Source organism: Drechmeria coniospora, chromosome 03 (assembly GCF_001625195.1).
Source record: "Drechmeria coniospora strain ARSEF 6962 chromosome 03, whole genome shotgun sequence".
NCBI lineage: Eukaryota > Fungi > Ascomycota > Sordariomycetes > Hypocreales > Ophiocordycipitaceae > Drechmeria > Drechmeria coniospora.
This window is the reverse complement of record NC_054391.1, coordinates 8,497,424-8,509,662: the sequence shown is the minus strand read 5'-3', so window position 1 is coordinate 8,509,662 and position 12,239 is coordinate 8,497,424. Positions and strand designations below refer to the sequence as shown.

General features: G+C 59.7%; 3 protein-coding genes across 3 annotated transcripts; all 3 read right to left on the bottom strand.

Moving 5' to 3' along the window:
• Positions 1-262: 262 nt before the first annotated feature.
• Positions 263-2,461, bottom strand: DCS_07956 (zinc finger domain-containing protein; the record flags this gene model as incomplete). The annotated part of the gene is made up of 4 exons (XM_040805239.1): positions 263-289; positions 342-492; positions 557-712; positions 795-2,461. The coding sequence occupies 4 exons, from the start codon at positions 2,459-2,461 to the stop codon at positions 263-265; spliced, it is 2,001 nt and encodes a 666-aa protein (XP_040655343.1).
• Positions 2,462-5,725: 3,264 nt separating this feature from the next.
• DCS_07955 (uncharacterized protein) lies at positions 5,726-6,052 on the bottom strand (the record flags this gene model as incomplete). The annotated part of the gene is made up of 1 exon (XM_040805238.1): positions 5,726-6,052. One exon carries the CDS (start codon positions 6,050-6,052, stop codon positions 5,726-5,728), a length of 327 nt encoding a protein of 108 aa, XP_040655342.1.
• Positions 6,053-10,130: 4,078 nt separating this feature from the next.
• DCS_07954 (pre-mRNA splicing factor) lies at positions 10,131-12,053 on the bottom strand (the record flags this gene model as incomplete). The annotated part of the gene is made up of 1 exon (XM_040805237.1): positions 10,131-12,053. One exon carries the CDS (start codon positions 12,051-12,053, stop codon positions 10,131-10,133), a length of 1,923 nt encoding a protein of 640 aa, XP_040655341.1.
• Between the last annotated feature and the right edge of the window lie 186 nt (positions 12,054-12,239).

The following is a 12,239-nucleotide window of genomic DNA, read 5'->3' as shown; positions in this document are numbered from 1 at the left end:
TTTACCCTACCTGTCCAAGTAGCATGCTTCCGTTCGCCCGTCATGACCAGCCTGCGACCCCCTTTGGCCAAGGAAAAAAATATCATTACCTCTCGCGTCCCCGAGCACCGGGACGCCCCCGTGGATGCAAGAGTCGTTTATACAGATGGGAAGAAATCAAGGGGCGGACAGTCTGTTGCAAAATGGCAACCAATTGGCAGTTTTCATCCAATAACGCCTGCTCTCCTTTTCCCACGCCTGAAAAAAAAAATGATCAGAGCAGCTACGCACCCTGCGTCTGCTCGTGAGCCTCGCCGAGAAGTCGGTCGGATGCGAGGCAGTGGATCCTCTAGGTGACGGACAACATGATCCCTCTTCGGTCCAAGCTTCGGGCCCCTCGAGATGGAAAATCGATGAACGAGGGCGGGAAACGCAGAATCCGTCAGAAGGCAAAGGTGAAATATCCGCCCGAGCGCGGCCAGATACGACGCGGCCGACTGCACGTGCCGGCCGCTCGACGGATGAACCGAAGCAGCTCCACCCGTGCTTGTCCAGGCCGTCGCGGCACGTAGGTCACCGGCACCGCTTCCAATCCAGCCTGGGCGAAGTCGGCCGCGAGTGCTCGGCGGCTGATATCTCGCCCTTCCACGTCGTCGTGCGGGCGCCGACACGGTGGACTCGGTACTCGAACCGCTCCGGCCCGCGCGTCTCGCAGCATGGCATCCCATGCGCGCTAGCACGAAGCGGAGAGCCCTGCGGCGCCCTTTGCTCGCGACGCTTGGTTCCATGACACCGGGCGCCACCCGTCGTCTCACGAGCCAGCCGCCTGGCACTCGACGGCGAGGGCGAGGGCGTCGAGGCCGCTGCTCGGATTCCTCGCAACGACGGGCCGGTTGAGCGAGCCGAGCGTCGACCCCGGCACATCCCAGGACGCGGCAGCGCCGTCGGGCCTGAGCGGCGGGTACTGCCTCTCGTGCGCCTCGCGCGGCGGTCCGTCGCGGCTCGTCAGGCTGCCCGCCGAAGCCGGGTTGGTCGCCGTCGACGACCGGCTCCGGCTCGACGCGGACGAGTTGCGACGCGAGTCCGACAGCATGGCCTTGTGGGCGCGGGCGCCGCCCGACGACCGGCTCTTGTCCTTGTAATGCGTCTCCAGGTGCTGCTTCATGTTGTCAGCGCGCGTAAACTTCTTCTGGCACCCGGCGTGCGTGCACTGGACCGCCTTCTCGGCCGTGTGGATCTTGGAGTGGCGCGAGGCGTGACCCGACGTGGTGAAGGTCTTTTCGCAGCCGTGACTGTCGCGATACCGGCAAGGGTACCGCTTGCCCGGCCGCTGCTCCGCCGTGGCCGCGGCGGCCGAGGTGCTGTCGTCGTCGAAGGAGGTCGACCTGCTGCTGCTCATGTACGTCGGCGGCCGCTTGGCCGACTGAGAACCGACCGGGAAGATGGCGCCACGGGGAAAGGAGAAGTCGGTCGAGGGCGTCAGGGGCGAGATGGGGTCGTTGCTCATCTGGGAGTCGTACGAATCCGACCGCAGGAGCTCCGGCGTGATGGGCGACGACGAGCTGCTGCGAGGGCTCGCATCGGGCCGAGGCAGGAGACGGTTCGTGCCGTGCAGGGACGGCGGCTGCTGATTTCTGTAGTGGGCGCCGTCGTCGTTGAGGAGCGAGACCTGGCGGCCGGCTGCGTCGCGAACCTGCATGGCTGTGCCCGAGATTTTTCCTTGCCCGGGGGGGACGGGTGCAGGTGCAGGTGCAGGTGCAGATGAAGAGATGCTGATGATGGAGCGGCGTGCAGGGAGCCAGGGAGCCAGGGAGCAGGAGGACGGTGCGAAAGTAGCGAGGTGAGGCGACGATGGGACCGACGGGAGCTGGATGCGGTGCCGTGATGGCAAACGAGGGTAGAATATGGAGCGTCCTGTCGAGCCGACACGGCTGCCCTCGTCTGCCCGGTTCGATCGAGCACTGTTCCCGGAGGGATTGGAAGACGGGACGAGACGGGACGGGACGGGACGAGACAGGACAGAGACGAGACGAGGCGAGGCGAGGCGAGGCGAGGCGAGGCGAGGCGAGGCGAGGTGGAGGGCGTGCCGAGGCGATGGGAAGCTGCCAGCCGAGGTGAAGGGTGAAGTTGCGGTTGGGCGACGAGAGGAGCCGAGTGCAAAGGGAAAAAAAAGAAAGTAGAGCAAGGTGAAGATGATGAGAGTCTGGAGATTGGGAGACGGGAGGGAGGAAAGAATGTGAAAGGGGTGGGGGCGCGGGGGTTGGTCGGCGAGAATGAGAGATTCCAGGTGGAGAGCAGCAGATGGCGGATGGAGGGAGGATGGAGTTTTTACCAATCCAACGTGTCGCAAATCCCCATAATGGAGATCGGATCGAAGTCTTGCAGGGCAGCTTAGTTTGCGCTGCCAAAAACGGCGGGGGCGTACGGCGGAGTACCGGGTGGGCGAGTGAGCACATGTACTTGGATGTCGCGGCTCATCCATGCAAGTACTTGCGGTGTATTACTAGGTACCCCGTAGGGGTTCGTTGCTCCGCGATTGCGCTTGCGTGCACCAAGTCGGTACTTGTACAACTACAGTACTTACGGAGCGCTCCGTACGGGGGACGTATACCCAAGTATACAAGGAAGTACAACCAAGCAAGTACAGTACATGCAGGTGCACCAACTCTTGCCATGACCGCGTGTACCCACGAACTTGCCGCAGGTGTAGGTGCTGAGGAGAGCTCTGTTGATGCACCGTATCTCAGTGGTACGGAGTGAGTACGGTAGGGCACGGGTAGATTTGTAGCTTCCAGTCGGGGACCCCCACGCTCCCTGCAGATGGTACTCGGTACCAGCAACGCATGTACCCACGGCGCATGGGGCCTCGGGAGGTACACTGGCAAAAGGCTGGCGTCGAGGAGGGAGGGGTGGGCAAACGCGAAGCGAGTACGGCGAATGCAAGTACGTGGTACTCCGTACATGACTGACTGTCCTCAGACGTGAGAGACCCGAACCTATGCGATTCTGGTCATATCAATTGGTACTAAGTCGCCAGGTTGCTAGCGGGAGTGCACAGCTATACCTACTTGGTACCGCAGGTGGGAAGCTACCTGAATGTGGTAATAGGTAATACTACTAGGTACTACTAAGGTACCTACTAATCTAGTTTTACAGTAATAGAAAGTGCTCGTTGTGCTAGGTGGCTGCTAGGTACCTAAGTAGGTCGTTCTAAGTAGACCTTGGTTGGCACCTAGGTACTAGTAGCTGCAAGAACACCTACGACGTACTTGGATGCATCCAAGTGAGGTACCTGGTAGGTACCCGACGGGTACGAGCCAGGCTAAAGCGACGCCCTGGCCGGTGGTAGGGAGGTGCGCCGTCCGCCTGCCAGGTTACGATACCTTCCAGCGACCAACTCGGTACCTAGTACCTTGCGTGCCACCCACGGCACCTCCAAGGGAACACGGCCACGGGACAGCGGTGCAGTCCTTGTACGTGGCTGCTACCCGGAGCTGCCAGCGTACCGCACGCACCGCCGGCGTACCATGCTCCTGGCATCCGAGTGCGCTCCGCACCCGTCCATGTATCCTGACGGAGTGCTCCGTCGCGCTCGCATGGAGGATGGAGCGAGGGCGAGCACAAATGAAGACGCACACCACGCGAGAATCGTACAGTGTACATGGGCCATGGGACCAGGAGCTGGGTGGAACACGGGTTTGCGACAGGCAAGGGTCCTCTCGTACCAGTCGTCGTTTATTATATTACCGAGGAGCGCAGGACTGCACGGAGCACGGCGCAGACGGAGTCTCCAAGAACAAGTACCGCGCGGCTTTGGAGGGCATGCATGAGCACCTCCAGCACCTAACCGCCCAGGGACCTAGCCGGGTACGCCGCAAACTTGCCCGCGATGAAATGCAATGCATCGACACCCCTGGCCAGCTTGGCTCGAACATACTAATTACGAACATGTACTGGTGCCAATACCCCGTACAGTACGGGGAAAGTACAAGTAGGTACTTCATACTTGCTGCCAGCGGCAAGCAATCTACGAGGATGAGGACCAGCTCTCTCTCCCTTGCTGTTGCTGGTTAGCTTAGCATGCGACAGGCTGGCCCTCCCCCCCTGTGCCTCTGCACTGCATGTGCATCACTTGCACTTTAGCCCATTCGGACACGCACCTCGGTATTTGCGCGTCCCACGACAGGAACGTCGCGCGCGGCGGACGAGGACCCTGGCATTGCACGTGAGTACTCGGTACAAAGTAGGTACCTGGAACACGAGCAGCTGGTGCTTACGACGGGCTCCAGCGCACATTTGAGTGCGCTGCACAGTACAGACACACTGCACAGTACAGGCACACTGCACAGTACAGGTACACTGCACAGCACAGGTAAGAGGTAGGCACGCATTGCCACAAGTAAAATGATACCGAGCATGGACGAGCAGAGCAGACGATCGAGCACCACGGGTACGTGCTGCGCGTGCACATGTGCGAGCAGCTGTGCTTGTACTTGCAGTTGGGGTGTCCTAGGTGTACTGTACTTGCTCGTAGGTGGTGCGGGCACATGTGCATGTTACTTGTACTGTGCAAGTACTCCGTACGACCCTCCGCACTCTGCACATTCTGGTAGCCTTCCCTGCCGCGCAAGTACGAGTACCCACTCGTACGCTCGTACTCCGTACTTGCTCCATGCTCCGCATTACATGTCATAATCCGACCAACGGCCAAGGTACAGGTACTCTCGCGCACGCACCGAGTATTTGCATCAGTAATTTGCAAGCAATAATACTCCAGGTCGACCAGGCAGGTGATGCAGGTATGCTAATACCGATGCTTGTCTGCAAGTAGGTACTTTGTTGTACAGTACATGTACCGAGTACGGAGCAGGTGCTGGCGCTGATGCACCGTACTCTGCATTTGTACTTACTTGCCGAGGCACTCGCGCTTCGCACCTGATACTACCGAGCAGAGGACGGAGGCAATCCTGATGGTGCTCCTTCGATGGCGACGACGCAGGTGCTTGCTCGCAGACCGACGAGTGGCCGTGCGCTCGTACACGTATCTGCGAATGCATCCCGCAGAAGCCCCAACTTTTTTTTTATTTTTATTTTTGACTTTGCTCCATGGGCGCCCGGCTGCGAACTAGTACCTGCTTGGCTCGCGATGCCAACCAAGTATGGGCGCACATTAGGTTGCCGCGTCCCGGTGCTAAGTACGGAGTGGTTAGTCCTACCGCTGCCAGTTCGCGGCGCTCGTGCCCCACCGCCCGCCATCCACCAGCATTCTCGCGATGCGCCGCTGCACCGTCATGCGGCGTGCCGGCGGCTCCCCAGGATATTTCGGTGCGCCATGGTCTCCGTGGCATCTGTACGGAACGGCAGCAGATCTGCGCCGTAACCGCTCCTTGGTACGCATGCCTGGGCATCCACGCGCATGCACACACAACTACGCTCCGGCTTCGTCCCGCGCCCGCCATCTGTGCACCATCAAAGGTAACGGAGGATGCTGGCACATAAATTCCGGCGCTCGAAGTGGTGCCGATGCTTGCCTGAGCATTCGTGCCACGTCATGAGCAGCTGCGTCGTCCTTTCCAGTCCTCCGTGAGGTGTGAGGAGCGCCGTCGCCGATTGAGGTTGCATTTCTCGTCTGCCTCGTCGTCGACCAAGGGTTCGTCCGCTTCGTCCCCGTGCTCGCTCGTGCGCTCGCTCGCGTGGCATCCGTATGCATGCAGTCGACGAAACTCCTCAGCTTGGCAATGGTCACCTACCCAGAAGTTGGGCATTCCTGGTAGGTCTCATCGTCGTCGACTGGATCGCAAGCAGGCCCACCGACAGATGGCACTGGCATCGACGCTGACCGAGTCGGCCGCCCAACGTCGAGGCTGCGCTCGGTGTGCAGGAAGTGAGACCCGAAGACGTCGTCGACGGCCGTGGCGAACAGCTTTCGGGACGTCCTGGCCGGCATAGGACCTCGCGTCGACACGGAATCGGCTTCCACACACGAGAGGGTGAAAAAATAAAATGAACCATTATAATACGATTCCTTCTGGCCAAGACGTCGAGGACGACACGTGGACGGCGAGACGTCCATCTTCGCCTCTTCGACGCAGGCCAACGCCGAAAGGAGCGCAGGACCAAGTAGATGGATGATCCTGGTGGCGAGCCGCACGGACGCTGCGTCGACGCCTTTTGTCCTTTTCTCGTCCGCCTGATCGTTGCTCGTCGTCTTCGGAGCCCATCACGATGCGCATCCGTCTCGACCGACGGCCACGGAACCTTGGCCGCCGCATCAACCGTTGCTCGTCGACAGTCGACACTCTCTTGCTCGGGCCGCCACAAGCCGACCGAGGCCCCGCGAGGCCGATCTTCGTCCGTAGCGTGCGACGGGAACTGGCCAGGACAAAACAATGTCGCGTCCGCGGATTGGACCGCCGCGCGATGGGGATTCCTCGCTTGCCACCATTGCCTGCTATGCATGTCGCATGTGCATCTCGAGCCAGTGCACTGGCACGGCACGGTACTGCAACGACGGCGGACAAGGCAGCCAGCCCGAAGGCTACGCCGTTCCGGGCTCTTCCTCTCACCATCCAGGACCCCAGCCTCCCGCCCCTCCCCCCACCCCCTTCGCTCGGCCTTTGTTGCCTTTGTCCGTGCCGGGTGATTCGACCGACGACGGTACGAAGCAAAGGCGGGCGCGACCGAGAAACCGCTGGAAAGTTGTTTTTTGCGTCTACAGGGACCTTGCCGTCGGCCGGGTCGAGGGTGTCGTGGGAGGGCTGGGAAGGAAGGACGATCGAGCTACGTACTGCATGCATAGTGCACCATACGTACATGTGCACCATACATACGTGTTCACCATACGTGTTCACCATACGTGCATGTGCACCATACATACATGTGCACCATACGTACATGTGCACCATACATACATGTGCACCATACGTACATGTGCACCATATGTACATGTGCACCATACGAACGGAGTCATGTGCACCATTCGTACTCCGTACAACTACATATGCACCATACGTACAAGTGCACAATGCGTAGATAAACGCAAGCACCCGCACAATTGCTTACATATATATTCACATGTTGTATGCCGGTGTAGAGGCTGATTCTTTACTCCCTCCACGCGAAGTAGAGCCTGCGGAGTAGAGCCTAGGGTTTCCTACCTCGTGTGCGATTGACCCTACGCCCATACGTGTCTTGCACTTGTACGGAGTAGGTGTACAAAGTATTAATATTGCTGTACGACAAGTATACACCTACAGGTACGCTCACGTACGTACTTACTCCGTACAACTACTGCAGTACTGTACTTGTACATGCACGGCTTAGGTGTGTAGGAATAATACAAGTATCCTCCGTATTATTACTTGCGCTCTTGTACGGAGTACTCGGATCTGTCGTCCCGCCTTTGGTGACGTGACGCCCCCCACTTTCCGCGTAGCTCATCCACCTTTGACGTACCGGTGCCATCGACGAGTATGGAGCATTATTACCATGCATGTACAGAGTACTGTGCGGAGTACTTCGTCCTTCTTAAGTAGTACGGAGTACGGATGTACTTGGCGCAATGTTACATGTTCAGGTACCGAACAAGCTGGCCCCGTGCTTGTCCTTTTGTTTGCATGTACTGTACTGATGTACCCCTACTTGTACGGATATACAGCAAACAAGGGATACCTCCGTAATGATATCACACTTGCCCACTGGCATGCCAAGTTTGCATGCACTCGTTGGGAGGACCTGGACACGCGCGTGCGGCAGTGCGTGCAGCCCAAGTACTTCAAGCGTGTCCATCGACCGAGGTGCTCATCTATCGAATAGCACCGAACATGACTAGCAATCCCTTTCTTGTTCGCCGTACTGCAATAATCATCATGGCTTGTACACGCAATCTCGACAAATACAAGTAGTCGTGCTGGAAAGGCAGGTGGGTGATGCCGTGTACTCAAACTTGTTCCCATGCCAGCTGCAAGGGGTGCGCACGGCGATACGCCTCGGCACCAATAAACATCCGATGCCCTTTGACGATGGGAAAACATGCTCAATAGTACGCTTTCCCCGTCGTGTTCCGTCCTCCGTCCTCCGCCATTTGCCCCTGGTCCTGCCCCATGTAGCCACAGACGCCCACGTACGTACGAGTGTTCTAGAAGCCAACCGCGCCGGGGAGGGAGGAAGCCACTCGTCGCCGTTGCAGTCTTCCCGGCACATGGCTTCCCGCGTTGACGCGAGGTTGACAAGTTTGGCGAGGTGGTGCATCCCGCCATGGTGGCGGAAACGTGCCTGCTTGTCGGTCAGTGCCGCCTCTCTACCATGAACCAGGCGTGGTACCGTTGCCGACCTCGTGCGGACATGCGCAGAGCAGGTGATGGGGGACCGAGTCCCAGGTCCTCTCAGCTCCGTCATGCTCGGACCCTTGAATCACTGATACTCCATGGGGGGGGTAGGGGGCAAGGTTGTTCACGGCGGCGGACTGCATCCCCGCCTATACGTGCGCATACTTGTGCATGTACACCCACGCTGGCGAGTGCAAGCAAGTACTTTTGTGCCTACGTACATGTATTCGTTTGTGCCCCTTTGCATAAGTAGGCGTGCTTGAATACCTACCTACATGTACAAGTACCCGAGCTGTGCATACGTTCCTCGTACGCACTATTCGTACAGCTAGCATGCGCAGGTACGGAGCAGCATGCAGACGTATGCAACTGCAGTACATACTTGTACAGTGCATGTACTGTACGGAGCACTCCGCACAAGTAAGTACTTTGAGTAGTTTCCCGATCTTGTTCGTCCCTTGCTGAAGCTCATACCGCCAAGCACGGAATATGATGATTTATATCCACCGACCGATCCCACACAACCTTGTCCCCGCCGATGCTTGAATCATGTTGCATGAAGCACGCCGCACCCTGCGCTACGAGTGCAGCTGGTAATAGGGACCGAACATGGGACGACTCGTCGTTTTATGTGCCAGCAGGAAGAGGACCCGTCTTCTGACGAGCTACGTACTATACAACTAAGTAAGTATAGGTGTGCGGAGTATTACAGTACTGTACGGTTCAGTAATGCAAGCACATACTTAGGTACTTATAGGTCGTCATGTACAGTGCTTGTGCCACAGTAGGTGGCAGCATAAGCACAGTGCGCTCGGCACGTGCACGTACTTCACTGTGCATCTACAACCACATGTAGACCGACCAGGCCGACTCCCTCCAAACGACGTCACCACACATGCCGTCAACCCTGTTTCATTACTTTTGCCTGCTGCACTGCACGGTCCTTCTTCCTGCCTGCACGTGCTGCCTTTTCGACGAGACCTTGTCGACAAGACCTTGTCTGCAAAAGGCCATGACGGCGATGCCCCAGGCGACAGCGTCCCGTTGGGGCAGGTCATGAGAATGCAACCGTGACGTACAATTGTACGTCGACACATCCTGCCAAGATACGGCCTGGTCGTTGTGCGTTCTGCCGAGTGCTTCCTCGCAGTCGTGGCACCGATATACACAAACGGCCGCCGCTACGGACAACTCCGCAAGCCGTATTGATCGTGCCCGTTGCTCTCACACATGCTCCACGCAAAAGAGCAAGTCCAGCCTTTGACATCTTGGCACAATCACATCCATGATCCATGCAGAGACACACGCGGATGATTTGGACTGGGCAATGCAGGTGCGCCGATTCTCACATATACATACTCGTCATCACACGCGTACCGCCGTCGCCACTCGATCCTTCAGCCAATCCACTCTCGGGCCATCACTCTGGGGTCATCCGTGGCCCGTGCAGCTCCATGGAGCTCCTCTCGCGAGCTCGTCGACTTGCTCGAGCCGGCTCGTTCCTTCGAATGTGCCGTCGGCCGGTGCCTCGCAATGCATCGCAAACGGAAAGAAATGGGACCTTGACGGCCGGTTGAATAAACGCCTCGTTCGCCCCATGACCCCTCGACGTGACCCCCACGCGAGGTTCGGGGGAGCCATGCTCATCTCGTGCTCGCCCAAATGACGCCAAGCATTGTCCGAAAAAAAAAAAATACACACGGCACCGTTCCGAACCGGTCGCATGCTCCCAAGCAAAGTCGGCCGTGGCGAGGCAGGCTGTCGCCCGTCGTCGTCTGACGGCGCAGCCTCGGCCGTCGCCTCGACCCCCGGCACGCGTGCCCTTCATTGCCGGCTCGGGGGCGGTTCCATCTTCGTCGCGCCCGTGTCGACCCGTTTCGCCGCCGGCAGCTGCGGCACCTTGAAGCCGTCGTTGGCGCTCGAGCTGGACCCCCCTCCGATTTGGGTAAAGGTGCCTCCCTTGAACCAGCGGTCCTCGTCCGCCTTGCGCTTGTTGCTCAGCTGCGCCTGCATCTTGGGGTCGACCAGCTCCAAGCCTTGCACGGGCGTAAAGGTGAGCGACGACGCCGCGCCTCCCACCGTGCTGCCGACGCCGGCGGTCCGGAGCCCTTTGCCGCCGAGATCGATGCCGCCCGAGGGGCCGAAGGCGCCGATGCTCGAGGCGGCGCCGGTCCCTCCGCTCGCGCCGCCGGCGCCCCAGCCCTTGTTCTTGGCGCTGAGCTTCGCTCGGGTGCGACCGTCGACCTGCAGCGCGCGGATCCGGCCGTCGTTGTGCTGTCCGATCATGCCCATGCCGACGGTGCCGTCGCCCGTGCCGTAGCCCACCTCGTTCTCCTCCTTGCCAAAGGCCATGCGGTTCTGCGCCTTGCGGAGGTCCGTCATGGCCAACGCCTCCTTGGCCTTCCGCGCCCTTCGGCCGCCTCGCTTCCGCGCCGGCTTGTCGTCGGGCACCGGGAGGGCGCGCTGGCCCTTGTTCGGCGGAGGTTCCGTGAGCTTCTCCAGCCTCTCGAGGCAGGCCGACTTCAGCTCCTCCCCCGTCCTTCCGTCCGGGCTCGAGTGAATCCTGTCGACGCGGGCGGCGAGCACGAGCTTCGCCGCGACGATGCGCATCGCTTGCTTCTTGAGGTCGTTTGGTATGTGTTGGATCACCTCCGAATGGTACAGGTAACCCTGCTGGCGGATGCCAATGTTCGTCGCCAGCCCCGACTGCCTCTTCTTCGAGCCCCACGACGGGAGGTTGCATGCCGGCGTCTTCGACAGGCCCGTCAGACCGCCGGCGGCGTTGAGCAGCTGGGCCGCCGTCAGGGACCCGATCAGGGCCGTCAGGTTGGGCGCGAAGATGGTCATCCGCGACTGCACGTACTCGGTGAGCGTGTTCTTGGCCTTGTGGAGCGAGATGGCCATGTCGCAGGCTTGCCGCACTCGAACGAGCTCGTCCTCGGCCATCTCCTGGCCCTTGGACGTCGTGGCCTCCACCGTCACGATCATGAGCGATGGCCCGTCGAGGACGGCCTTGAGGCCGGAGCCGAGGGGGTTGTTCGTCGATGTCTGCAGCGCCCGGATGCTTTCCGAGTCCATGGGCCCGTTGCCGATGATGGAGACGACCTTGGCGTACTCGAGCGGTGTTGTCACGAGCCTCTCGAGCTCCGGGAATCGGGTCGAGTAGTGGTCGCGAATGAACTTGTGCACGAGCGCAACCTCGCCGTCGATCATGGTCGACAAGTTGTTCGACTGCGTCAGCAGGCTGTACTCGGGATGGTCCTCGACGTTGCCGACGATGGACTTCTCCGCCGCCGCCTGCGATCGGTACCGTGCTATTTTCTGCAGCGTTCGGGCGAAACTGTTAGGGCTATCTCTCGGCCAGATGTAAACGTGCCGTCTACGAAAAGGGACGGGGGACGGGGGGTCGCTAACCTCAATCACCGGCTCAAGAGTCTTCATCAGGCTCGCAACGCTCCGCACGTCCTTGACCGTTCCCAGCTGCATCTTCTCCACTCTGGCCTTGGTCACTTCGGCATCCTCCAGGTCGTGATGGCTGCGGCTGTTGTTTTCCCCTTTGCCTTCCTCGGTGCCGTTGATGCCGTTCGTGCCGTCGACATCCATGGCATCCCCGTCGAGGCCATCGCCATCGCCGTGGTCGTCGCCATCCTTCCCCGCGCGCAACTGCAGCTGGCCATCCTCGTCTCCTTCGGCCTCGTCTCCCGAGCTTCCGAAATCGTTGAGAAGCTCGTCCGCGACTGTAGACATGGTAGTGTTCGTCGGTACGCGATGGAACGAGCGGATGAAGGACTCAAGTGACTTGAGGGAGGAGGAGGGAGGTGGGGTGGGAGAAAGGAAGGCTGGAAGCAGGGACGATGATAATTTCGTTGGTCAGGCTGCGAGGCTGAGAAAAGCCGGCGTCGCTGCACCCTACTGCGCTCCGGTTCCAGGCAG